Below are 27,028 nucleotides of genomic sequence, written 5' to 3'. Positions count from 1 at the left end.
TGCAATAGTCTCAAAACTTAAGCACTAGGAAAATTCCCCTAGAAAATAACTAAAAGGTGCACATCATGGCCGCGCCCTTACTAGGGCCATTTCTACCTCTATGGAACTGTTTGAACAGCAGTCCATCTTAATTTATAAGTTCGTGGGTCGCTTCCTCCCTTCGCATTTTACGGAACGTTAACGTCACGTCACCAACCGGCAACCCCAACCTCACATCAAAATGTGATGTGATAAGTTGAACTGGCGCATCGTGCGCAATACGAATTTTTATTTGCTAACCACGTTTTTTGAAGTTATGTTATCAATAATTATTTAAATACCGGATGCTAAGACTATTTTGTAATTCAAACAATGAGAAAACAGGTTTTCAACAGAGAATCGCAATAAATTGATGGAATACTGCCAATCCCACAACGGCGACTGAGGAAATTTGATTTAATCCGGAATTGCAATAATCGTCAGAGCAAGTGTGACACCTGTTAGATCCATTGTATATGCGACAGTAGTCCTTGGTGCTGCAGCCTCTGGACACTCCTGAAATTGGACCGCAGCTGTTTTTTAAGTTGCAGAAACGTCCGATATACTTACCTTCATTGGGAATAACGTGCTTGACACAAACATGCGTTACCAAAGCACAGCGAACTGCTTCTACTGTATCGTTTACAAATGGATCATTGCACAAATTCGAATTTGCGGAGTTGCACGTGTAGCATTTTAAAGGAGAAGCTGTAAATGGAAACGAAATTCTTCGTGAGCTACTATAGTTCGGGAAACTGATAATAATAAAAAATGCAAACATTCCAATATTCCAGTAACAAATAAGTTGAGAACGGTGCAGATAAAACTCACCGAAATGAAGTAATGATAAGCCTAACACAAGAAGAAATACTAATCGGTTTGGACGAGATGCCATCTCTAATATGGTACTGCTTTAAATGAGCCGAAAAACAGTGAATGTTTTTTTACATTCACCTAGATATTTGGGACGTATCAAGACATAATTAATAATTGAGAACAGGAACACAAAGTGTGCGATAAACATTGGAAAGAAATAAAGCAATAATTAAGGTCGCAGCAAATAAACAGGAAGGTAAAACAGGTTAGAAGGTAATCAAATAATGGCTTGGATAGATCCCATTTATTTATGGTTATTCTTGGCAAGGACGAGAATTTGGTCCGTTCGGAAACTACCAGTGTTTTTGTTCGGTCTCATCATGTCAACATGGCGCTTTATTCTTTACGTCGATTACTTAGTTAGAACGTGTTTTTACTGTTACGATAACTTCTTCTGGGTAACCAGTTTTGAAAATCCCAAGAGTTCTCAGGCAGTTTTTAGCCCCCCCCCCCCCCCCCCCCCCCCCGTAAGTTTACATCTTGGTGGCAAAACAAATTATTCCTTCTACGTTTGCAGATAGTGCACACGAATTCCTTTGAGAAATGATATAAAAATACATTATGTTGGACGTTTATAACAATAATAATTTTTAATAAGTATACAGGGTGTCTTAAATTGAGTAGGATAGCATGGCTATCTTTGATATTTTTATGCTTACAGATTCGGTTAAATTGGCAAAGTTGTGTAGTTTTTGATGCTGATGGATATTCCGATGCGATATTTTGAAAAAAATGTTTCGTTTCGTCGATAATTGGACAAAAGTGAAAATCGTCATTTTTAAAACGTTCAAATATTTTAGTAACAAAGAGAGCTATCGAAAAAAGTTTCAAATAGGTAAAAGTTGCAACATTTTTTTAAATGGCGGTTTCCGAGATAAAACACGGAAAAATGACGGCCATGCCTTTGCAAGTTGGAAGTAATGTAGTGAAGCAATTTGATGGCACTGGATTCTCAAACTGGGAATTTAGAGTAAAATTGGTGTTCGAAAAAAATGAAGTGCTAGAAGTTCTTGAAGAAGATTTGGTGATGTTCAAGAAAAAGGATGTGAAAGCGCGAAATATTATTGTACAGTGGTTGGTAGATAATGTGTTGGAAACAGTAAAGCATAAGAGAACGGCAAAAGAAAGATTCCATGCTCTAAAGGCAACATACACAAAACGAGGATTATCCATACAAGTTGATCTACAAAGGAAGTTACGTAACTTGAAGTTTAATGGTGGCACTTTGAGTGATTTCATCAAAGAATTTGAAAAAACTGTTGCAGAATTGAAGGAAAGCGGAGAAAGCATGAATGATGAGGAAATAGTGTCTCAATGCCGGACAGTTATCAAGCAATAACAACTTCCATAGATGTGATATTTAGTACGTACCAGTCCGAAGGAGATAAACATAGCGACTTTGTGAAGAGTAGGTACGCTCATGCAGAAAGAATTAAGACAAGAAGGTAACGGAAATAAATCGGAAGGTTCAGTTGCATTTTCCAGTAAATTTCGAGGAAGGTCATCGAATAGTTCTCATTATAATCATTATAAGAGAGGTAGAGGAAAAGGCAACCATACACCAGCATTTAGATTTAGAAGTTACAAATGCGGAAAGTCGGGACATAAACGGAGTGACTGCAAGAGTGTGAACATAGCCGACGACAGGACAGAGGAGAAATGCAGGTACAACAGGAAACAGAAGAAACTGCATTTGTTACAGAAGCAGAGGATCGTAAAGAACTCGGTAAAGAACATGAGGATAATGACCTTATGAATGGCTGCAATTCTGTAACTGTAATGCTCTCAGCTGATTCTAAATTAGTGAGTTAATTACTTTTATTGTGGACTCAGGTGCTACCAATCATCTAATAAGTAAAGCAACCAGTAAGTACTTAAGGCTCCTCTGTAGTCAATCCGCCATATTGGAAAAATAGCTAAACTTTCTTATGAAATGCTGCTTTTGTAGTTGAAGTCTAACAAATTCTCGATAGTGGATATTCTTTGCAATGATGAAAAGAACGGCGGTACTTAAAAAAAGATGAAATATCGGTCTTAGTTTTTTAGGAAGATCGATGAATAGAAAAATCGTTTTTCGTAAATAACAGCCGTTGTAACGGGAGTAGAAAAACCTACAGCACCAATTTGGAAATCCGACAGAATTTTTTACGGCGGTACTTAAAGATATTATTTCCATCTATTATGATAAGGCATATATTTTAAAAAATAGGTTCCGCGATTTTCAGAAAAGAGCGCAACGTTAACATAAAGGTAGGCAACTCAAATTGCACTTAAAACCCCTAAGGCGATAACCCATTACTTGCAAAGGAAAACAAAAGAAACTACCTGGCATTATCCTGGCACATTGTTACCTCGTTCCTAATGGCATGGATTAGATAAACTACTATATAATTAGCTAACGTTTATTTTTTTTATAGAAATACATACTTTCTTATTTCTAAATTTTTCATTCTATCTAGATTCTTCAAGAAATTTGTTTAGGAAGATATCAAATAGTAGCCCCATTTTTTAACACAACCCAAGCGGAATACGACCACTTATGTGTTTTACATACATATTGAGACGATTATACCAATAATTTGGTGGCTTCTTGTCGCAATTCAGGTGTGGTGTAAAAATGTGACTCCGTTTTGTTTTGTTAACATTTTGTACCACGAAACTGCTTATCTACGTGCATAAAAACATTAAAAAAATGTGGTAGGGCAGGACAAACGCATGATCTCGACATAAGGAGAAAGCACAATACCGCAATTCCTATGTAGTATCTTACAAAATACTTCAGAAGTCTCAATTAGCATCAATTCAAAAGTAAAGTTTGTCAAGTTAGCGAGACACCACCAAAATGAATATCCGTATTAAAAAAAGCGGCATAATTCGTTGGTTTCCCAGGTAATTAGTGGCAGATATAAAAAATTCTCGCACTTTTAACAAATTTCGGATTATTTACTTTTTGCGTTTGAGTACCTATGCCTTTTGATAGAGTCCCGCAATCTTCACATCAACTTTGCTGCGATTTTTTAAATTTTCCATTACTATGTGGCAACAGAAAACGGTCTTGGAATTTTTTGCAATAAGTAGCCTATATCCTGGAGGTCCGCCAGACGGCCATCGCTTTTAGTTGTTTTAAGGCCCCTCTCTTTTTTACCCTTATCAAAATAGGGAGTTCGAGGAAGAGAGGGACTAGTATTATCCATACTCTAATGAAAGGTCTCAACAAAAGGAATCCATTTCTACCTCTTCGACGCCTCATCGATGATCGGTTATAATTTTTATCTCTATAGCGAATTGCCGAAGGAGGTACTCACAAAGGGCGATTGGGACGTGTGGAAGCAATATATCCATTGGTAAGATCAACACGATAAGAGCGAATACAGTTTGTCGGAGGAGAGGCAGAGTGAATCGTCTGGACGAGATATCTATTGGTGAAGTCCAAGCGAATATCTTGACAATAGAAGAGCCTTATAACCCAACTATTTACTAAGTTATTTCGGTTTAAAAAAATGCACTTTATCTGCAGAAGAGTTGTGCACAATTTATAATTGTTTCAATATGATCTGATATCAAGAAAGATGAATACTTGTTCGTCAAAAAAAATAGAGGATTGCCCAATTTCAATTTTCACTACTGAATTAAAGATTTAAAAAAACCGAATTATGATACCGCACAAACGATGCCAATATCCATACTTACAGACCAAAAGGTGTAAATTCGATTGCTTGATGTCCATGTGATATGTCATGCTTTTTGGTGCCGAATATGATTCTACCCACAAAAATGGAAGATAGGTTGCAATGACAAATATGTATAGACATGTGTTATTGTGTTAGTTACATTTTTACCAGCAGTTTTGTCTGTTCGGAAAAAACCTTCATGGGCCGTGCATAAATAAAACGAATACGCTAACTGTACAATCATTTTTTGAAAAGATAAGAACTTTTTTTTAAATAAGTAAATAATAACCTAGTAATTATAAAAATGTCTAAATCAAAGTTGATAAGTAAAATTGATTAAAACAAATAAACGGAAATAATAAGGTGTAATTAACAATGTATTGGGAAATGTTAGCAAACATTGCGAGTTTTTTCCACTAATTACCTTAGAATCTAGTAATTTACAGAAGATCTCATTATAGACAAATGGAGTAAAAGGAACAGGTATTTGTGTAGCTTCATTCAAATATTGACTACACCTTTTCAATAAACTTGTTTACATAATTAGTCCTTGATCATTATACCTGGTCTATTGTGTTTAACAATAAATGAAGAAAATATGCAAAACTGAAAAGGATAGAATTATACCGTTTTCGCACTCCACGAATATATACGTAGAAATGTGTATTGTTGGTGGTCTAACCAATTGCAATAACATTGAAATGCAAATTGACTACAGAGGAGCCTTAAGTGAAGTAAAAACTGTTATATCAAGTAAATGTCGCAAGAAGAGGTTCGGTAGTCGTAGTGAAAGTTTATAAAAGTGGAACTTTTACTTTACCTACGTGTGGAAAATATGCAGGGAAAGAAATTCAAATTAAAAGACGTTACAAAGTGGTGATTTTCAGTACAATCTGCTGTCGGTAAAAAAATTGAGAAGGAAGGGTTCAAAATAATTTTTGAAGGTGGTAAGGTTAAAATTTGTCATAAAAATAGTAAAGTAACAATGTTGAATGGAAGGTGTCTTGAAAGGAAATCTTTATGTTCTTTGAATAAAAAATAAAAAAATAAAATGTTGTTTTATTTAAACCTAGACAGTATAGGTGTGTTGCCTAACCGAATTATTCAATTGCCTTTGTGTGTGTGTGTGTATTGATTGAAGCTAATAAAAGTTATGCATATGTAGATAAGCATAGTAAAAAGCCTTTATTTCTTAGTATAATCACAAACGATCTATTAAAATAACACGTACCTAGCCTTTATTTCAAAATAGTGAGGTGATGTAAAGAATACATTAATACATGTATAAAAAGCGGTAAAAGGTGTAAGAAAAGAAACAATCCATCGCCATGCCATTGATTATACACACAACTGTATAATCAATGGCCATGCGGAACAAATGCCATTGTGTTTACAAGGCCGCACCTGTGGCTACATATTCCCCTAATACGACCATGACCGGATAAGGATAATAAAACATTCAATTGCATAATATAGGACAAGTAAAAAGTCCCGAAATGGTCGATTATATCTCCGTTATTTATGAAGCATATTTTTTAAATAATTAATAACAAATGTTAATTGCATTGAATGCATTGAATAGTTGCACCTAATGTCTTCTTTTTTCGGCTTTAGCTGAGAGTGTTTACTCACCATGTATCTGATGCGGTACACGTATTTACCCATTTTCCAAAGAAGAAAGAAGCAAGAAAACAAACTGAATATGGGTGCGTCTTAGTTGCAGACCTACCGTGCGTATCTACATGTCCGTATCTTTAACCTTGAACTTTGCACTTGTAGATAGACCTTGTGGAATGCCAAAGTTAAGTCACGACAATTTGTTCTTTGACCATGAACTTTTCACCTTGCAGAAAGTAGGGCTAGTTGGGCCACGAACGGTGTCTATAAAACCGGTTTTATGGTTCAGTGGTAGAGCGTTGGACTACCTATAAATCCGGAGGTCGGGTGTTCGAACCTGGATTGAGGTTTTTTTTTTCATCTGTGGCAGTGATTGGAATTACCTTAGACCAGTTTCGAGCATTCTGTCGGCTACTCCGAATTAGGTTTTCCTGCAGTTTTCCCAATTCGTAAGGTAAATACCGGAGTAGTATAGAACAACTCTGCAGAGGCACCTCTAAAAAGCATTATGCGAGTCACTCTGTAAATGGGCGCAAGCCTGTCGAGGGCCCAGAACAAGAGAGGGATAATATACAAAATAAAATAAATAAAAATGTCAAATTTGCGAAAAATTACAACATGAAATTTTTTAGAAATCCATGCAATATTGTGATGATAAGATTTAATTTTACGATGTTGTCCGTATTCACAACAAGATCCGCTATTTCTCAATTATATTTACCGACAGACGCTTTAAAACTTCCACTATTGTTCGTATTTAACGTAATAAGTTTCTAATAGTAGAGGAGTGATTAATGTAATTTTAATAATCTGACGATTTGAGCGTGACGTGAAGGAGTGGCAAGGTCACAAACTTTCAAAGAGAGAAATACCTGTTGTGTGTTCATGTTTAGATATTTCAAAGATTACCTACATTAAAATAAGTACTAATTTGTGCTATACAAGTTGCCTAAATTCTCTAACGCTTTTGGTCCATTCCATTTCCATTTAAAATAACAGGGAAATTGTATATTGTATTTTCTCATGCTCAGCCGTTCGTCTGTATCTTGCAAATGCTTTAGCAATAAAATTCCAATTAATGCCAAGACAGAAAATAGAGCAGACAATTTTACACAAATCAGTCAGAATTCGTTAAGTAAAACATTTGCGATAATTTTTTGTTAAATCATCTTTAACACACCAAAATCATGTTAGATTTCAGAGGAAACGTTTTACGATTAGATAACTTAAATTTAGCCGACAATTTGAACAATGGCTGTTTCCTTTGCATTCAATAACCGAAAATTACCTTTAAATGTGAACTTTTCTGGTGGATATAGGTACCATTTCAACATAGATAAGATACCTACCTATTCTTAAAATTTGATCAATTGTCTATTTACCACTATCTATGTCTTAATGCGTTGCTGAGGAAAACGAAAGATTGAGAAAAGGTCTCGCGGCGTATATGCCCTATGGTCCGAATAGGTAGGTAGCTAACGTTAAACGTATTGCACTAAACGTCGTTGATTTTTTTTAAATATCCAAAAATGACGTTCACAAAATCACAAAAAAAGCATGTCAGTTCTGAAGGTTTTTTAAAACTCTAGTGCGTCAGTTTATTTAATTTTCATAATCCAATGATGCCATATTCCATAGGTAAGCGCATTTTGAACAACCTTCTTCAAACTAATTGTTTATATGTATAGGTAGCCTACCCAAAACCCATGAACGGAATGGGTTGTAAAATTTCTTGTTATCAACTGAAAAATGTATCTATCGTTTTAAGAGCATTCTCTTGAATGGACAAGGGATATAGAAAATGATGTAAGCCGCTTTTAGTTTTGTTTATTTTAAGAATGTAATCGATTCAGACTTGGTGGCTATATGCCACCACACATTTCGTAAAGAACGAAAACAACACCTTGGGTTTGAGATTGTATACAGGGTGTTCAACGACGAATTGAGTCAATTATAGATTTTTTAAAACATAAGACAACTGCTTTGTTCAGTTTTATACGACTTCTCTTTTTATCGAAAGTGGGCCCAAAGTCCGTTTCTGAATTTTCTGAAGTTTATAAACTTGTAAGGATGCTTGAAAAATATCTAACCTTTTTTAGTCAATGGGTTAGTTGTTAAACACTAAGATTTTGATAGTCAGGTTACTACAATATTTAAAGTTTTGGGGCTAAAGTTTCCAAACTTAAAAGATTCTGACGTTTCTAGTGACATACATCTACGGCTAGGAATGCTAAACATAATTTTTTCTACAATCATATACTATGCGGTCAAAAAAGAGTTGCTGTCGGGTCACCTTTGGAATTTTTGTTTAGATAGAAAATCGTAAAAGGCGACTCGACGTCAGTCCTTTTTTGATCGCTCGAGATTTGACATTTGCGATACGCCTAATACCCAGACCTACTATGACCTTTTTGCATTAATTTTCATAGAAACCGAAGACATAGTAACCAATCAAATCAACAATGTTTGCTCACTTGTGGTCAAACTCTCGTGTTGCTCACGCGAGCAAAACATCCTATTAATTAATGATTGTGGAAAAACATCTTTTCTATACGTTAAATGAGGTAGGTTACAAATGCTACAATTTGAGACCAGAACCATATCTGTAGGTTCAATACTTACCGAGATACAGCTGTTCAGAGATTGACATTTTTTCAAAAAAAATATAATTTTCAGATTCGCGGTCAATTTTCGACGCCCATATCGAAGAAAATAATCATTTTACAGGAAAAATCATAGAGAACGATCTAGCAAATGTAAGTAACTCTAATTGAAGCACAGAACGACGTCTGTAGACCATATAGTTTCCTGACAAATCTTTAAAAATATAAAAAATGGGCTGCAAATTTTTTAACGGGTATCCTCAGTGTAGTCTTTTTCATACAGAGCTACTAAGCACTTTGCTCCATCATCTGCGATGGCTTGTTAAGCTGAATTGGGTTGGAGAAACACTTCCATTCTGGCGATGAGATCAACGTTTTTCTGAATGGCGCTCCACAGTTTGTTCTTGCCATGCCACGAAACAGAGACGAGAAACAATTCGACTCCAAGGGGACTTTCAAATCTCCACGATTGAATGATGTTGAGAAATATTTGAAAGGCCCACAATTATTTCTGCCTCTTCTCTGGAAATTATAGCTGATCCAAAACCATTGATCAGCACCGAATGAAAAGCTTTAAAGATGGCTTTGTTACACCATAGCGCCTTGCGCGTTCGACAGTTGTTAGGGGAATTTTTCGAAATAACAAAATTTCCCTTATGTGATGGTTTTGTCTATCTGTCCGTCTGTTTGTTCTCCGTCTAACTCCAGAACAAAAAGAGACAGGGATGTCACACCTTCGCCAATCGATTTCTACGAGTTCAAGGATCAGTGGTATTGAATATGAGCCGGATCGAAAGTCTGGTTTCCGAATACGAGCTGAGTGACAAAAAAATATCCCTCACGGAGTCGTTACGATGCCAAATCACCTTGTGCAGTAAGTAAACCCCATCGCATTGATTATACACACTTCTGAATTCATTGATTATACACAAAAGTGAGTATAATCAATGCCCCCATATATCACAGCAAACTGTTGAGGGATATCGGACTGAAAGTTGAGTATAGAAGTCGTATTTGAAATGTTCCTACAGCTACAGCTATACAGCTTATCAAATGTGGTGAGCTCAGCAAAAATTTGGCGGTTAGTTGAGTGCTGCAAAGTTAGCACAGCTGCAAACTAGGATGTACAGATACGCTACTGGTAGGTAGTAGTCGTAACAGCATATTAAAAAATCAGAACTAGCAGTTTTATTGCGATTTTTAGCGACTGGTCTGTTTATTTAACACGAAGAACGGGACACACTGTATATCTTTCCCACCAGCGAAAATGCTTATAAGCAACCGCGTGCCGAGCGGATGCGCATTGCGCAGTGCGAAAGCGGTGGTACGCATCGTAGTTCCTCAATTTACAAAAAATGAAAAATGTAACCTGAAAATAAAAACAACGATTTTTGACGATTTCCTACTAACAAATTTAAAGCGAAATGTGCAAATAACTCCCGATCAAGTTTATAACAACTAACCACACGCTGCTTTTTAGCAAAGATGACCGTCTTAAGGGCATTTAAGTGGTAAGTGCACATTCTTGTTAAGTTGTTACATCTTGATTGTTCCTGTTTCGTAACCATAGTAACTGACAGCATTTGTTTTTGTAAATAAAATCAGCCACTTGATTTTGAGTGCAAAGCAATTGGAAACTGGTCTCGCTTTTTAATGTAGAATTTTTTTTCTTTTCTCTTATCTCTAATTGATAGATAATTTGGATGTCAATAAGCTGGATTTAAGTTTTTATAATTAATGAATTCAATTTTGAAATATGCCAATCACCGAATCGACATACAACCTGCTATAGGTACATATTTAAGCGAGTATTTAAGGTAATCGTAGATGTTGGCCCCCTTGGCAATTGCTAGGGTGTTTGGAGTGATAGTGGACGTTTTTAATTGACCTTTTGAAATTTAGGTCTAGGTATTTAATATATATTTGTATTGGTTCATTTATAAGACAGCTTCCGTTTCGTTCCCTCACTTCCTTCAGATAATTTTAATTGTACGTTTAGAACAGTGGTTGAGCTCCCACGTGTTTCATTCAGAAGCATTTGTTCACCGTAGCAATTTATTATTTTTTGATGGAGCCTGTATGCCGATGAATCATTAAGCCTTACTAGTGGCCAATAGAAAGTTCTTCCAAATATCCATAGGGTCTTTAAGAAGCTTCAAGAGTCCTTAATAGTCTGACCCTCTAAAAGTCATCGGGAGTTTCCAAAGGTTCGAAGAGGTGATAGGGATATTTAACTTTGAACTGGAGTTTCATCTACTCGCATATGAAAGCAGTCAAGTCGTGACCTCGAGTCTGACTATACTTATTGCAAAATGTAATAATAATAATGATAATATATTTGCTTGTTATTATACAACATTTACTCACAATTGCCAAAAATATATAAAGTATATAGGTACAATACATAATATAACAGTTGTGTAAAGTAAAAAACATGGACAATATAATATGATATGGCAAACTACATAGAATACATTTAACAGATTTATCACACTTTATCACAGATGGTACTATTTAAGAATTCTTCATAGTGGTAGAAAGGATTGTTTAGCAAATAACTTTTGATTTTACTTTTGAGACTGAATTCACTAAGTGTGCGCCAATTGTATGGCAATTTATTGTATAATTTATAGAAAGGTAAATAGATTGAGTTTTTGACATTCTCTTAAAAGGAATAGGTATATAAGTTCTCTCTTGTTCTTGTATTGTGACTATGAATTGTAGAACAAGTGGTACTGTTTAAAATACCATGTTTGCGGACGTGCACAACTGAATGCAAAATGAAAACACATGGCAAAGTTAAAATTCTTAATTTTTTTATATCTATTAGGGCCAAAATGGTAGAACGGTTTTTTACTAATTACTGATGTGATTGCTATTGGTCTATAATTTGAAGGATCGGTAGCTAATCCACCTTTATGGTATAATGGAATTAGTACAGTCGTTTTTAAGCATTCAGGGTATTGTCCTAATCTTATTGCTCGATTTATCAAGCTTGTTAATGGAATTTTCAGTTCATTTATGACTGATTTTATAATTTTTGAGTTTAGTCCATCAAAGTCTAAGGAATGACTGTTTGATAAGTTGCGTATAGCATCTCTAACATTGTTTATTGATATTTCATTGAAACTGAACTGTACATTATATGGCATTTGAATTTCAGAAAGATATTTGTTAAAGGCAGAGTTTCCATTTTTAAAAGAAGTATGTATTCGAGGAGCAATCTTACAAAAAAAGTATTAAATTGTTCTGCAGTAGGCATTTTGATATTTGATGGACCGGTCTGTGGGTTTAAGTTTTGTTTTATAATGGTCCAGCGAGCTTTATTTGCATTTGCAGATCTTAAGTTATCATTTGCCTGAACTTTGGCTTGAATGATTGCATACCGATATTTTGATTTATATGTTTATATTACCCTCGATATTACCTAAGTAGTACTGTTAATAAAGACATTTACTATTATTTTCATTTTTGTGACTGCTAGAAATCATTTTAGCCTTTGCTGTAAGTTTTTAAGATTCGAAAGACCTTTCAAAGCTCTTCAAGAGATTCAAATGTACAGAATATTCCATTTAAAAAAATGAGGTTAGGTCCGATAACTTTTTTACCTGACCCTGTATACTTATTTTGAAAATGGCAGATTATTCAATAATCATTACAAAGAAACTTTCAAAGCTCTTCAAGAGATTCAACTGTACAGAATATTCCATTTTAAAAAATAAGGTTAGGTCCGATAACTTTTTTACCTGACCCTGTATACTTATTTTGAAAATGGCAGATTATTCGATAATCATTACAAAGAAACTTTTGTAAGAAACAATTTGCTGTAGGTATCTCTTATCACTAAGAAAATATAGGGCCATTCCAAAATCCCCATATCTCTTCAGTGAGTGGATATTTTCAAGTTTTGTTTGACCCAAAAAGAGCACATGGCACCTATATTACTTTTTTGAGAGCACTAACAATATTACAGTGATATCAAAGAGGGTCGAAAATGGGACCATCACAAATTTTGATTCATTTTTGCCCGGATAACATTTTTGTGGACAAACCTCTTTTTTTGTGCTTTGCTTTATGAATTTTGGAAAAATCTGATAAACTGCAAGTGCATACCCAACAACCAGTGAAATAGGCGTTAATTGCAATTCTCTGTTAAGTATATGGTTGTTGAAAAGATTAAAGAAGAAACGCCGATTTTGCGGAGAATTTTGTTATTTGGAAAATGCCTTAATCATCTTTACTTACCACTCAATTTTTTGACATGGGTACATGCTCACTTTGAACTAGAAGTTCATGTAAAGTGTCGACTTGCAAATGGAAGAACTTGCAAAAATGCAATTGATTAAAGTTGTTTTACAAGAAAAATTGTTTTATTGATTTTATATCGAAGAAAATCGATCGTGGAAGTGGAGACGCGTGGAATTAACCAACCTGTCTCTTCGTACAGGAAATTGTTAAAAAGTGATCTCGGAAGTGGTTTAAATGTTGGGTTTTTGAAGGAAAATTTGGAGATATGCAGGAAGTTTTAGGAATTTTTTGAAAATTGGAAGAAATTTGGTCAATGGAAATTTTTAAAGAAATTTTGGAATCGTTTAGGCAATTTTAGAAACGCGTAGGATTTTTAATTTTTTGAAATGTAGATTAAAAAAAATTTTTTTTAATGTTTGTATTTGTGGAAATGTGTAAAAAAATCGGAAATTTTTAAGAAATATGGGAACTGTTTCAGAATATTTATCTTTAGAAAATTTTGCATTGAGAGTTTTGGTACGTCTATGAAATTGCGATATGTTTGCCTTTACTAGAAGAATCTTTGGTTAAAATACAAAAAAATATCTTTATAAAAAAGAAAGTTGACATTGCTCAGTTTGCACATGCGCACATCTGATTCTTACAATATGCAATATAGTTGACTTTACCAAGCCAAAAGCATCTGTGCTTAAAATTTCACATAAATATCTACATAAATAAGAAACTTGATTTTGCGCATGCGCACATCTGATTCATACAATGGCCTGTACGAATAAAAGTAAGCAAATGCTTATACTTGCAAAATTCAAAGTAAATACTCGTAACTGCCCCTTCATACTGGTCTGTTTAGCATGGTTTAGCAGCGCTGCACTGCGTCCTGTCCTTCTGCTTAGAAGCGCTGCATGCTTTTCTTTACTAGAAACATCTGTAGTTAAAATTTCAAACAATTGCGTACATTTGATTTTTACAATATGCTTGACATTAGCAGAAGCATCAGGTTAAATTTTTAAAGAAATATCTCGGTAAATAAGGAATTTGACATTGCGTATGCGCATATCTGATTTTTACAATGTGCGATATGCTTGTCTTTACTAGAAGCATCTGTGGTTAAAATTTCGAAGAAAGTTGACACTACGCATGCTCATATCTGATTTTTGTAATATGCGGTATGCCTCGAGGTATGCTTTTCTTGGACAACCGTTTCTGAGATACCCTGTACATCGTAACATCCATTTTTTGCATTCTTTTTCCTGCTTACATTGATGTACACAACCTATATATTTTTTATAGTTTCATAATTTCTAGCTTTAATATTTTTTCGAGTATTTTCTTTACACTCTTTTGATTTAAAGATAGATTTCCCCCACCACAGATATTGCGTTTCTGCGTTGTATTGCAATTCCTATGCGTTGTGTAAGATATTATGATCCGGATTTGGGGTCGCCGCTTTCTCTAACTAGTAATTAGCTACCTCTCAGCCATTTTTATTGATTGGTATCGAGTGCCTTAGTTACCATGGATATAATAAGCAAAATAAAATCTCCTTGAATCCATGGCCTACTATTTAATAATTCTACGACAATATGTTCTTGAGTTGTAAGGAATCAAGAATCAAGTAAGGAATGATATCCCATCACGATAAGGGGCCGAGGAGGTGGACCATGGTTGGTAGAAATTAATTCCTTTCGTTGAGACCTTTCTTTAGAGTACCATGAAGGATAAAACCAGTTCCACTTCACCCCCCCCCCCTCTTCTTTTGATAAGGAGCCAGAAAGAAGGGCGACATCCGCTCAAGAAAGCAGTCACAACAAAAAAAAACAATGCAAAAAGAAAAACCCGCGAAATTCAAATTCAAATACACCGCCTAAGTAGACAAACTTGACGCGTACGTTCGCGCATCCCGATTTCGACCTTCAACGTTTCTCAGATAAACATCAATCTCTCACGTTCCGTTTAAAATGCACAGGTGCTCAGCACGCTAAATAAATTTTAATTGTGTATTGTCTGCTCTAATGAAGGAAGAATCAATGTCCGAAATAAAGCATGTAAAAAATGGTAAAACAAAAAAAAATGCAGTTTGCTCTTATTCCTGTAATAAAATACTAATCTTCATTTAAAAATATCAATTGTAGGTCAAGTCTCAGAAATTCAGGTTCATCATTCATTGCATAATCACACTGGACACATTTTAAATTCTGTGTCAAAATGCTATTGTGCATGTGCGATGTTCTACTTACGCTGCAAAATATGTCCCTGTCTTTGTTAGGTATGTTGGCACAGGTGCTCATTATTGAAAGCGAGATTGAAAGTAAATGGGAAGCTACATCTATGTATGTAGGCAATACGATCTATAAGGATTTGTGAATAAAGCCTGCCACTAGGTTTGTAAAGTATGGTATTAGGAATTTTTCTGTTATCACTATCACTATAATCACACAAGTAAGGCTTTAAATTTGTATTATGTTGGCCAACAAATCTACATAGAGGTGATTGTGTACCTAATCCGTATCTTATCTTTTTTAAATGTTAGACTTGCTTATCGCTCTCGCTATCTCACCTGCCATGGTTGTTTACAAATATAAATTGTGAAACAGGTGCACTATTTTATCAGCAATATGGCACTTAGAAAAGTGACATTCAAGGGGACAATTATTTACGTTATCAGTGACCACACTTTTTTTGAATAGCTTACTGATAAAATTGCGTAGGCACTAGAAAGCCTAGAAAGAGATTGTGAAATCCTGGAGAAGGCAACTGCAAGATAAAAACAAGTTAAAAAGTAATCGTAAACGATTTACATAAAGCGCATTTCCACTTGCATTCATTTCCCATTTGTAAGATGCAACTTCTGTTAAAATCGTAAAAATTCGGCCACAAATATGAAAGATAGCGTTGCACATGAGCAATCCATTTTTGACATGCTATTTCAATTTCAGTTTATAAGAAGAATTTCATTTCAATGCTTTTCTAAATAAGAAAGTTGGAACTGCGCATGCGCAAACCTAAATTTTGAAACTAATGTTAGATTTTCCTTTGTTCCAAGCGCCAAAGTATCAAATTTCACTTAAATGCTTCCATAAATAAAAAAGTTGACACTGCGCATGCGCAAAACCAAATTTTGAAACTGGTATTTGATTTTCCTTTATTCCAAGCGCCTATGTATCAAATTTCATTTAAACTCTTCCATAAATAAAAAAGTGGCACTGCGCATGCGCAAAACCAAATTTTGAAATTGGCGAAATTGGCGTTAAATTTGCTTTTATTCCAAGTGCCTATGTATCAAATTTCATTCAAATACTTTTATAAGAAAAAAAGTTTGCAATTCGGTTTATAAATGGTCGAGATGCGAAAAGGGCACTGTGAATTTTGAATCGATTCGACTCAACTTTTGGCATTGTGTATTATATGGCTAAAGCTATGCCCATATTGAATTTCATGCAATTCACTTCATAACTAACGGAGATGTAAAAGCGATCGGACATTTCTAAACAAAATTATCGTTCACACGGACAGATAGAGGGACAGACAGGCAAAGGAACAGACGGACAGACCAACAAACGACAGACAACAATACAAAATTATAAATGATCTCTAGGATGGTTAATAAACGGCAAAAGTGTAAAATTATGGAACATGTAAAAAACGGTTTGTTGGTTTTTTTGCAATAACTTTTTTAGCAATAAACGCAGAAAAAATTCCTTCCTTGGTGCAAGCCTCGACACCATAACGAACCAAATAGCGAAAAAAGTAGAACAATAGCTCTTAAAATAAAGAACGGAAACGAGCGGACGGACGGACGGACAGCCGGACGGACGGACGGACAAAGTGGCCACAATAGCGCATTTTTTTTAATTTTTGTGGAAATGCGCTAATGACAATGTGGTATTCCGCGTGAACAATCTAGAACATTATTCAATTATCCATTACCCAAATACAGCAAAAGAAGTAAAATATATCGTACCTTTAATAATTTTCTTTATGAACAGGTTTGTGCCGAACTTTAGCAGAACTTTTATTGGACCAAAAACCTGAATAAGTAGAATCATTAAAATGAGAAAGCCGCGTAATAAAAATATAAAACCGCCACCAAAATATCAAAACTTTATGACTAGTACATATGTATTATAAATCTTTGCGTAAAGCGAGGCGCAAAGAGAGAAACAGGCGTTTTTTTACAATACAATTTTTATTTTATTTTATTGCCTTTATTTTATAGTGGGCGGAGTGTTAGCAATTTGCTACTCTTCCCACTCAACCCACTATACAATCACAAACAGCCATGCCTTACCTGGGATTCGAACCCAGGACCCTTGTAGCCAAAGTTAGAGCTTCTAACGTAAGCTCATCTGAGCTACGCAGGTCGGCCTGTTTCAAGAAAAGGGGTCTGTCCCGACATATCAAACGGAGTCATCAAGCACAAGTAACTTCGGAGGAAACCATTGCAACACCGACACCTTCACGCGAGCTTCATTTGTCAAATCCATCATATTAAATTCTCTTTTCAAAAATCTTTTTGGAATTTTCTTGTATTTTTTGAACCATTTTAACCTTTTTTTAAATTTTTTAAATCACTCACGTTTTAATAAAAAGAGAAAAATCTTTTTAGACTAAACTATGCAGGGTGTTCCATTAAAAAATTATAGTTGGGTCCGATAACTTTTTTATGCGCACATCTGATTTTTACTAAATGCGATATGCTCGCCTTTACTAGAAGTATCTGTGGTTAACATTTCAACAAAATGTATTAATAAATCAGAAACTTAATGTTGCGAATGCGCACATTAATCGTCAAGATTTTTCTTGGCTCAAACTAAACATCTTGAAAACTGTAGGAGTAGTTAAGGCCTCGGACGAACGGAGAAAGTGGCTTATACTAGGGCCTTCCAACATTAGTTGGAAAATGGCGATGTACAGGGTGTCCCGTTTTCGACACTTCGTAATTGTTGTGCTAGTAGAAAAAGTAATGTAGGTGTCATGTACTCTTTTTGGGTCAAATTTAAAATGGTGAAGCAAAATATTAAAACATTCGCTCGCTTTTAAGAGATATGGAGGAAGAAATTGTCCCTTTCAGAATGACTATATTTTCTTAAACTTCTCAAACATATATACCATAAGTAAATGTTTATTAGAAAAGTTTCTTTATGATTGTTGAATAATCTGCCGTTTTTAAAATAAGTATACGGGGTCAGGTAAAAAAGTTATTGGACTTAACCTCAATTATTGTAATGGAGCACCCTGTATATTTTAATCCAAAAGGAGAGCATATTAAATTCCCACAAGGGATGATATTCAAAAAAAGGTTTAAATGATTAAAAAATTCAAAAAAGATTAATTAAAAACGCCTTGTATGTTCTAATCTAAGAAGATAGCATACTAACAGCGATGACGTTAAAAATTTAAGTGATTAAAAACAAAACATGTTCAAAAACATTAAACAAAGATTAAAAAAAGGTTCCAATAATTACAAAAAAATATAACAAATTTCAAAAAGTGTTTTGAATTACAATTATACTCTTAGAAATGTTGCGGAAATATAATACAGGGTGGAACATGTCAGTTTCCCCAGGTTAGTAGAATTAGAAATTTCAAACAAGAAAACAAATTTGTTATATGAATGAAAGTGTTACTGTTACCAACCTATCAAAGCAGAATATCCCACTTCATCGGGAAAGTGGCATATGCTCCACACTGCGACAAACTTTGGTAGTTCGCACGCAATCGGTGAGCTTTAAAATCAATCGGAAAACTGATAAAAATAACATTTTATTAAGGAAAAAAATAGAAATACAACTCGATAAACTCTACGGCAGCGGTTACAACGACAGAACGTTCAACTCGGGCTCCTGCAAGGGATGCTGTAACCTTGCCCCTAGCCAAGGTCGGGGTAGGAGTGGTTTGGCGGATCGGTCTCTGAAGCCCCGGGCAAACTAAAACGGAGTAAACGGGGAGCTCCGGGAATTCTAAAGGACGATCGGCTACCGGTGAATGCTAAAACAAAATTAAAACGCACAGCAATTTCCCTGACCGGGAACAGTCATCAATCGGATTTGATAGCGGTTTGTACGGGAAAGCAATTGCAGGAAAGGGAGACAATATTCCACTCCCATGAAACGGAAAGTAGCCGAGAAAGTAGCTTTACCTTGCAATTAGAGCGGTAGGAATCACTGTGAAAAAAAAGGCAAAAGCTATAAATATGGTGTGGTAAACTTAATGTGAAAGCAAAAATTAAACGGTATGAAAGCAAAATAAATTTATAAAAAAAACTCAACATTGCGGTACTTACAAAACGAGGTTTGCAAAGATCCCAAAAGGCAGAAAGCAAAAGATTTCTCACGTTTCGATTAAACTTACGTGTCCATTAACCATCAAATGCAAAAAAGATCCCATCTAACTTAAGCGTTTACTTTATATATCAAATTCGGCCATGGCATGGCGGGAACGTAGGAAATTCCAAGTCGGCCGGCGCATTCAGTTATCTACTTCCAAAAATTCTTCTTTAATTAATTACGTCCTTCGCATATAACGGATGTAATCTCGACTTAATCGGAGGCTGTTATTTGTAACCCATTCAACTAATTAATTACGGTTAATTATACTTATCCCAATAGCCGGAATGAAATCTCCAAATTCGGCAGTCAAGTAATGCTCTTTTGTTCCATGAAATGGAATGTGAGGTCAAATGACCGGGTCGCCTACCACGTTAATATTTTCGTAGACTGCACGACTTACTGGTTTTAAAGCTGGATTTCGTATACCATTAGACAATTGAAAACGATTGCATAATTGAGAATTAACGGACCTAAAACTTAATATTGATTCTCTCGCTTCTTCCCTGGCAAGAAAGCTTTCGGGGGCTGTAAAAACAATTTAAACATTCCTACGGGAACGGTTGCAAACGTCGGATTAGCTGCAGCGTTATTTACAGTAGCGGCGGAAATTAAATCAATTACCTTTAGCTTCTGTCTTTAACTCCTAAAATCTGTGGGATCGGCAATCTTTGTAACGAAACGCCCAACTTCTAGATACCGGGTGTTCATCTACAGAGTGATCACTAAAGCTGGTAATTTCCAGCCGGAGAACAGGTGCTTCGTTACAAAACGTATAAATTGTTTGCACTATTTGGTAGCAATTGTTAAGGAATGTTACAAATGTTTTTTAGCAACTTTTTGGAAATGTTTAACCCTGACTCACCTTGTATAGTCAGTAGGTATGTCTCGGTTGAGTTCAATTGATTGTTCGAAAGCTCGCAAAAAAAAAGGTACCTAGCTATTAATTGGTCGAGGTCTAAGTACTTCTTTTGAGGGTGGTGGCGTTTGGTGGTAGAGGGTGTGGAGAAAAGTAGACAACATTGTAAAAAGCTCTAAAAAGTTTCATTTGATAAGTATTACCAGAGGGATTCTGTAACATCTTTTTCTTGCGGTGGCAGTGGTGGAAATTGTAGAAGTGGAATCATCCTAGAAGATTTCATTTGGTAGATCTCAACTAGAGGGGGTGGTTGGTAGCACCTGCGGTGAAATTGAAGAGTTATGTAAGAAAGTTTATAGGTTTTGACAGGCGATGTAGAGGTGTACCTTTGTTGTTGATGGTGGCGCCGGCGGTGGTAAGAAAGTGGAAGTGCAGAACATATAGCAACGTACAACGGTTGGAAAGTTTTATTGATTGATACTATCCAGAGGGATGTTGTGGCGTGCTTCTTGGTGGGGGCGGCAGTGGAGATGGATAAAGTGGCATTGGAGGTTTGTAAAACTTCGTAGACAGTTCAACCTGAAGGATGTTGCAATATTTTTAATTTCGCCTTTCGCATGGTTAGTTATGACTTACACTTAGTTAATGAACCACTCAACTTAGGATTGTGTAGTCGTCAGAAATTGTGGTCATGAAGTGGTAAAATGATGACCTATTGACGCACTTATTTTGGCCAAAACGTCAGTAACGAATATTTCAAATGTTGAACAGGGAGAAAGATTTGTAAGTGGGGATGAGGTGCTTTGGGACATGTTCAGAAACAGCTTATAAACATTTTAGAAGTCGACTCTAATTGTGACAGTCATAGTCAATCATAATTTTTCTTGGTCGACAGAATCATACGTTTGAACCTTTTTCCCGAACAAATTGACGCACAAGGACAAATTTGATACTTTTGTTTGATTTCAGGATGAGCATCAATAAAAATTGCGTCGTAGCACTAACTCTCGGGTTGCTGACAGGCTTTATGGCAGCTTACTTAATTTTATCGCCACCCGAATACGCGTTCCTGGAGCTAAGCGATCCTCACACCAGCGCTCAAATGGAGGGTCTGGCCGGGCCGATTAACGATCCCGGCACGCACGACAACGACGAGATTTTTCACCAGATGGAAAATTCGACGGTGGCGGACTACTTGGCGCGGCAAGTGAAAATTTTATGTTGGATCATGACTGGCCCGAAAAATCACCAAAAGAAAGCCAAACATGTTAAAAATACGTGGGGCAAACGGTGCAACATTTTATTGTTTATGAGCTCGGAGGAAGGTTGCAGCCGAGTTTATCACGGAATCTTGTCTAAAGATCTTCTTTGCAGATCCGTCGTTACCTGCTGTTGCCTTGCCTGTCAAGGAGGGGAGGGATAATTTATGGGCCAAAACCAAAGAGGCCTTTCAGTACGTGTATAAGCATCATATGCATGAAGCTGATTGGTTTTTGAAAGCCGACGATGACACGTATGTGTACGCTTGTTGCAGGGCCTTGTTGCCATAACATTTTTTACAGATATGTGATATTAGAAAATTTACGTTACATGCTGATGACCCACAGCCCGTCAGAACCTGTTTATTTCGGGTGTAGGTTTAAGCCATTCGTTAAACAGGGCTATATGAGCGGAGGAGCCGGTTACGTATTAAGTAGGGAAGCGGTTAAGAGATTTGTTGAGGTAGGAAAATGCTGTGAACTTTCTAATAGGTCAAGTTTAATGATATCAAACGTTTACACCCACACCCGTAACTTTTTATCTGTAATTTGCGAGTAGGAGTTGCGTTAGACATAAAAGCTAGTTCATCCTTCATTCAATTATTCTAAAACTGTAAATTTCGCATTTCATTAAGTCTACTTTTTCTACTCTATGGAGTGCATCAGGGTTGCATTTTAGGAATTTTGCTATTCTCTCAGTCAATGGTGGGTAATTGGTATCCATTCCTGCATAAGAAAGATTGAAGGTCATTTCCCTAATGGAAACGCACATTTGAGTTGTAGGCAGAATGGCCCGTCATTTCTAATTGGGAGATGCTGTCGAGGGCGGGATCCGGGAGGGCAGGTGGCAGATCATAATGGCTCTTTGGTAAATACTATATGTTTGATGGCAGCATTTGCATTTCTTGCATTAACAAATTTTTTGTTTGGTGTTGAAGTTAGGTTTATCATTAAAAAATGGTATTATTTTATACGGAGTTTATTTTTGTCATACTATGTGTCCCAGATTGAATGGGTTTACATGGGAAACTTTGTTATTTTTGAATAAAATTGTGAAGAAAATTGAAATATTCCAAATTAAATTATAAATATTAACTTTAATATGAAAGTTTTGATAGCACAAAATAATATTAAAAAGGAAAATTCAAGATGCCAATTACTGAACTTTCTTTTGTTAAATGGACGTCAGATTGGATTTGTGGATGTTGCTAGGGGGATGTCTCACTATCAGATGTTCATGTTCGATTTTATGCACGCTTTTTTTCTCCTTTCGCGTGGCGACAAAAAACGCTGGAATACGCGAAATAAAAATTTTAAGATGAAAAAAGTGTCAAGGTTCCGATGAGACATAGTTGGACTTTGTGTACAGCCTTTGTGTTAATCAATGGTGGTCGTCTCATTGTCGGGGTTTAGTTTTAAATTACACTCTGTTAATTAGCCTTCTTTAGTTACTTTTGCAACTCTGCAATATGGGTATCAGACTGTGAGAAAATGCAAGCTTGTAAATTTTGAGATTTATTGATTGTTCTTCTCTTGTTCTGGGTCCTCAACAGGCTTGCGCCCAATTACAGAGTGACCCGCATAATGCTTTTTAGAGGTTCCTCTGGTCTTAAGTTGGCTATACTACTCCGATATTTACTTTACGAATTACGAAAACTGCAGGAAACCCTAATTTGGAGTAGCCGGCAGAATCCTCGAAAGTGATGTAAGGAAATTCCAATCACTGCCACAGATGAAAAATTCATCACAACCAAGATTCGAACACCCGACCTCCCGGCTATGTAGCCCAACATTCTACCACTGAGCCACACAGACGGAGATTAAGCCACTGCCTCAAAAGCCATTTGCTGTTAGGTGGAAGGAAAGTCGCTAACCAATGACAATTAATTAATCAATCAATTAATCATTAACAATCTGCCATTTTTTGGGCGTAAAAAATTACTAGTTAACAAAAGAGGAGATTAGTTTTCGAAACATTTAGAGAGATTCACGTCTGAATTTTATGAGAGACCACCTCAAAGGTCCATAGAAAAATATTCTCGATTTTTGCGTGTAAAGCGGCCAGTTTGGCCCAAAACAATAAAAAATCCGGTGAAATATCCAAATCGAAATTTGAAATGATTTCAGTAACCTTCCAATGTTTTATTGGTGAGCCCGTTGGTGAGGTTAAACCAAGCATATTATACCTAAGGATAAGATAAGAATTTTGATACTATGTCAATGTCAACATTATCAATCCAGTTATATAAACATTCAAGAAAATAAAATGTTATCAATAATTAAAGTCACGCGATACAGTTATGGAAGATTTCGTGGTTAAATTCATATTTCCAAAAAAATAATCTTAATACTGTTTTTTTAGCTTTTGTATGTCCAAATCAAGGAAACAAACATTTATAGACCATACCATAGTAATAAATGCCATATGTGAAAATAATCTACTATTTTGAATCTCACATTTAGAAGGTATTTTTGTAATATTGCGCCTTCAAAACGAATTTACTATTTGATAATATTCCAAGGTCATTCAATTCATTAGGCCTTATTGGTATATTATAACTGAAATAATGGAGGTCATTTAGATAAAATATTGCATTATCTATTGCACTAAATATTTTCAAATTGTCTACATATATATGTCTGTAATTGGGCGCAAGCCTGTTGAGGGCCCAGGACAAGAGAGGGATAATAAATAAATAAAAAGAAAAATAAATATTAAAAAATATCAGCAATAACAATGGACCTAGGTTTGATCCTTCAGACACTCCATTATCTGATGTTTAATTACTTAATTTCTGATTAACAGATAAGCCGATATAAAATTCGCAACAGGGGGGGGACGGTATAATGCTTTCCACTCTAAAATACGGGTACTCGGAAGTTTTAAGTATTTTATGAACTCTGTGGAATTTTCAGAATTATTTGAATTATTGCTATTTTGGTTCAGATTGCTGTATATCGCGGCTGTTTTTAACGAAAGAGACTTACGATTTTCGCGCGCCCCTGTGCTACTTTTTTGTGAAACCTAATACCACAAATAGAACCCATGTCGCTACTTTTGTTTCTGAGATACAGGGTGCAAACGAAAAGTTTGAGTTTTTGGGATGTTATCATATCCGATTATCCATGTAAGAAATAAAAGAAATAAAACTCCAAGTTTTATATATTTCTACGTAGAATCCAGTGGCGTAGTAAAAAGAAAATGTTAACCAGCTTCTCTAAGATTTGACGCAAAGTTGGTATTTTTTAAATTAAACACCCTGTATATCTTGACATTAATTTTTTACCTTATTTTTCCTGATTACATTGATGTATGAACCAAAAATAAAAACCTGATTTTTTCAGCTTTTAAATAGTAGGCCATGGATTCATGGAGATTTGATTTTGTTTATTGTATCCATGGTAACTAAGGCAGTCGATATCAATAAATAAAAATGGCTGATGATCATTTCAAAAGTTTGGCAAATATGATATATTTATGTAATTAGGTGTATAAAAAATATAGGTTATGATACATCAATGTAATCAGGAAAAAGAATGCAAACAGTTTAGTTAAGGTATACAGGATGTTGCATTAAAAAAATACCAACTTTGGGTCAAATCTCAGAAAAGATGGTCCAAGATTTTTTTACTACGCCAATTTTATGTACTTACGGGTATGGGTGTCAAACTTGTATAATAAGAATAGTTCAACTTTTAACCATAAAAAAATACCGATATTATGTTCACTTTGTAGGAAGGCATACCGAATAAAACGTTATGTCGACAATCGGCGGGCGGTAGCGAAGACGTAGAAATGGGTAAATGCATGGAACGCGTTCACGTGGCCGCCGGAGATTCGAGAGACTCATTAGGAAGGGGGCGGTTCTTTCCTTTCGTTCCCGAGCATCACCTGATACCGGGACACGTTTCAAAAGACTTCTGGTACTGGAAGTACATTTACTATAATAGCAAAGAGGTAAGGTATCGATTGCGGTTAGTACATTTTTTAAATTTCATTTTAAAGGGAATGGACTGCTGCTCCGATAACGCAGTGTCGTTTCACTATGTCAGCCCTAACCAAATGTACGTATTAGAGTATCTAATTTATCATTTAAGACCGTACGGTATATCGTATCACGTGGATATGCCGACTCTTAATCAGGAATCTTCAAGCGGGAAAACAGGAAGTGCGTAGTGTAGATCTTTTAGAAATTTTAGCTGGGACTGTCTAACGGGTGAAATATGCGGTGTCTCTGTGATCGGCTTGTATTGGGTAATACAGCTTTGAGACAAAACAGTCATGGTGAATATTTCTTGTAAATTGCCGTGTTAAAAAATGCAGAGCTTCATTATTGTAAATAGCTGAACCATTGAAATGTACCGAATCATTGACTTTGTGAAGGAAGATTTTATGAAATGACTTTTGTCCTTCAATTTAGTTTTTAGGTGAGGCCAAAACTGCTTTCAATTCTCCAGTAAACACTTTTATGTTAAGAAAATTTGATACATTTTGAAATGTTATAACCTTCACTTTTCACACGATTCAGGTTAACAGTGATACCTCTGGTGGCAGCACATTGCTGGGAGAAGATCGCCATTTTGATAGCGTTCCTTTATACAATGCCCAAAAATAACCAATATTGTCGTGTTTACAGCTGCAAAAATGTCATTTGGGGGTTATATTTTCAAGTCTCAAAAACGGCATGATAAACTCAGTTCCCTTTAAAATTAGGGGAACTACACTTAAAAACCTACTAAAATAACCCTGTTTATAAAATGCTTCTCCACTACACTCGCCATTTGTAAATTACACCAGCGCCTCTATTGTTAATCTGTATCGCATATTGATTATTGAAGTGTAATTGAAAGGCCTGGATTTGGGTGTTTGAAGGTCATTTCCAGTAGAACTCCTAATCTATCAGAATAGAAATGTTGTGTATCGCAAACACAAAAATAATACAATAAGACTGTGTTCATTTTGTGACTCAAAAAACGTCACAGTCACTTATTTCATCGTGATTTTGTTAGCAAAGCATCAAAAGTCTCTATTTTTAAGGTTATAGTGCAATGTAAATAACTAGCCACAATAAATTATCCACTCCTGTATTTGTTAGTAACTTGACTGTTGTTAGTTGATTAGTTGAATGTAGCACAACCGTTGATGTACGAAACATTTCTGTACCATATTTAAAAAGAAGTTTCCCGTATACGTAGTTTGCACATTGCAGTTCGGAAAAACAAAGGTTTCCAGCATTGCATTTGGTTTTTGTATTTTTGTAATCTCTATATTTTATTGACTTGGTCCATTCTCTTGATTTGTTATGAACATTCACAGTATTGTTTTCAGTTTAGCACAGAGATAGAAGTGGGTGGGACCAGTGAGTTAATATAATTAGTTAGACTAAGACAGTGAATGTAAGTTCTGTATATTTGTATCTCTAGTCAGTTCTTTGCCAAATATCGAATAAGAATGTACATTTTGTAAGTAATAAGATTAGTGTATTTGTGATATCATAGATTAGGCCAAGTTGTAGCTTTGCTCATGAAGAATATATACGTAAGAAATTAA

General features: G+C 35.5%; 2 protein-coding genes across 4 annotated transcripts; one reads left to right on the top strand and one right to left on the bottom strand.

Annotated features, from left to right (window-relative positions):
• Nucleotides 1-324: 324 nt before the first annotated feature.
• Nucleotides 325-15,619, bottom strand: LOC116177793. Of its 3 annotated transcripts, none has more exons than XR_004146750.1 (3): nt 15,271-15,619; nt 589-726; nt 325-534 (listed from the first exon to the last, which is right to left on the bottom strand). XR_004146750.1 is itself a non-coding variant. In XM_031496904.1 (3 exons), the coding sequence occupies exons 1-3, from the start codon at nt 911-913 to the stop codon at nt 368-370; spliced, it is 369 nt and encodes a 122-aa protein (XP_031352764.1). In that variant the 5' UTR covers nt 914-921; the 3' UTR covers nt 325-367. The 3 variants fall into 3 exon arrangements, 1 of the variants encoding a protein (XP_031352764.1); XR_004146751.1 differs by lacking the exon at nt 15,271-15,619 and adding an exon at nt 6,198-6,282; XM_031496904.1 differs by lacking the exon at nt 15,271-15,619 and adding an exon at nt 850-921.
• Nucleotides 10,095-27,028, top strand: LOC116177781 (glycoprotein-N-acetylgalactosamine 3-beta-galactosyltransferase 1-like). The gene is made up of 6 exons (XM_031496891.1): nt 10,095-10,296; nt 21,188-21,543; nt 21,593-21,731; nt 21,781-21,940; nt 25,214-25,435; nt 25,484-27,028. The coding sequence occupies exons 1-6, from the start codon at nt 10,271-10,273 to the stop codon at nt 25,652-25,654; spliced, it is 1,074 nt and encodes a 357-aa protein (XP_031352751.1). The 5' UTR covers nt 10,095-10,270; the 3' UTR covers nt 25,655-27,028.

Source organism: Photinus pyralis, unplaced genomic scaffold (genome assembly GCF_008802855.1).
Source record: "Photinus pyralis isolate 1611_PpyrPB1 unplaced genomic scaffold, Ppyr1.3 Ppyr1.4_LG8, whole genome shotgun sequence".
In the NCBI taxonomy this organism is placed as follows: domain Eukaryota; kingdom Metazoa; phylum Arthropoda; class Insecta; order Coleoptera; family Lampyridae; genus Photinus; species Photinus pyralis.
This window is presented reverse-complemented; position numbering and strand designations above follow the sequence as displayed.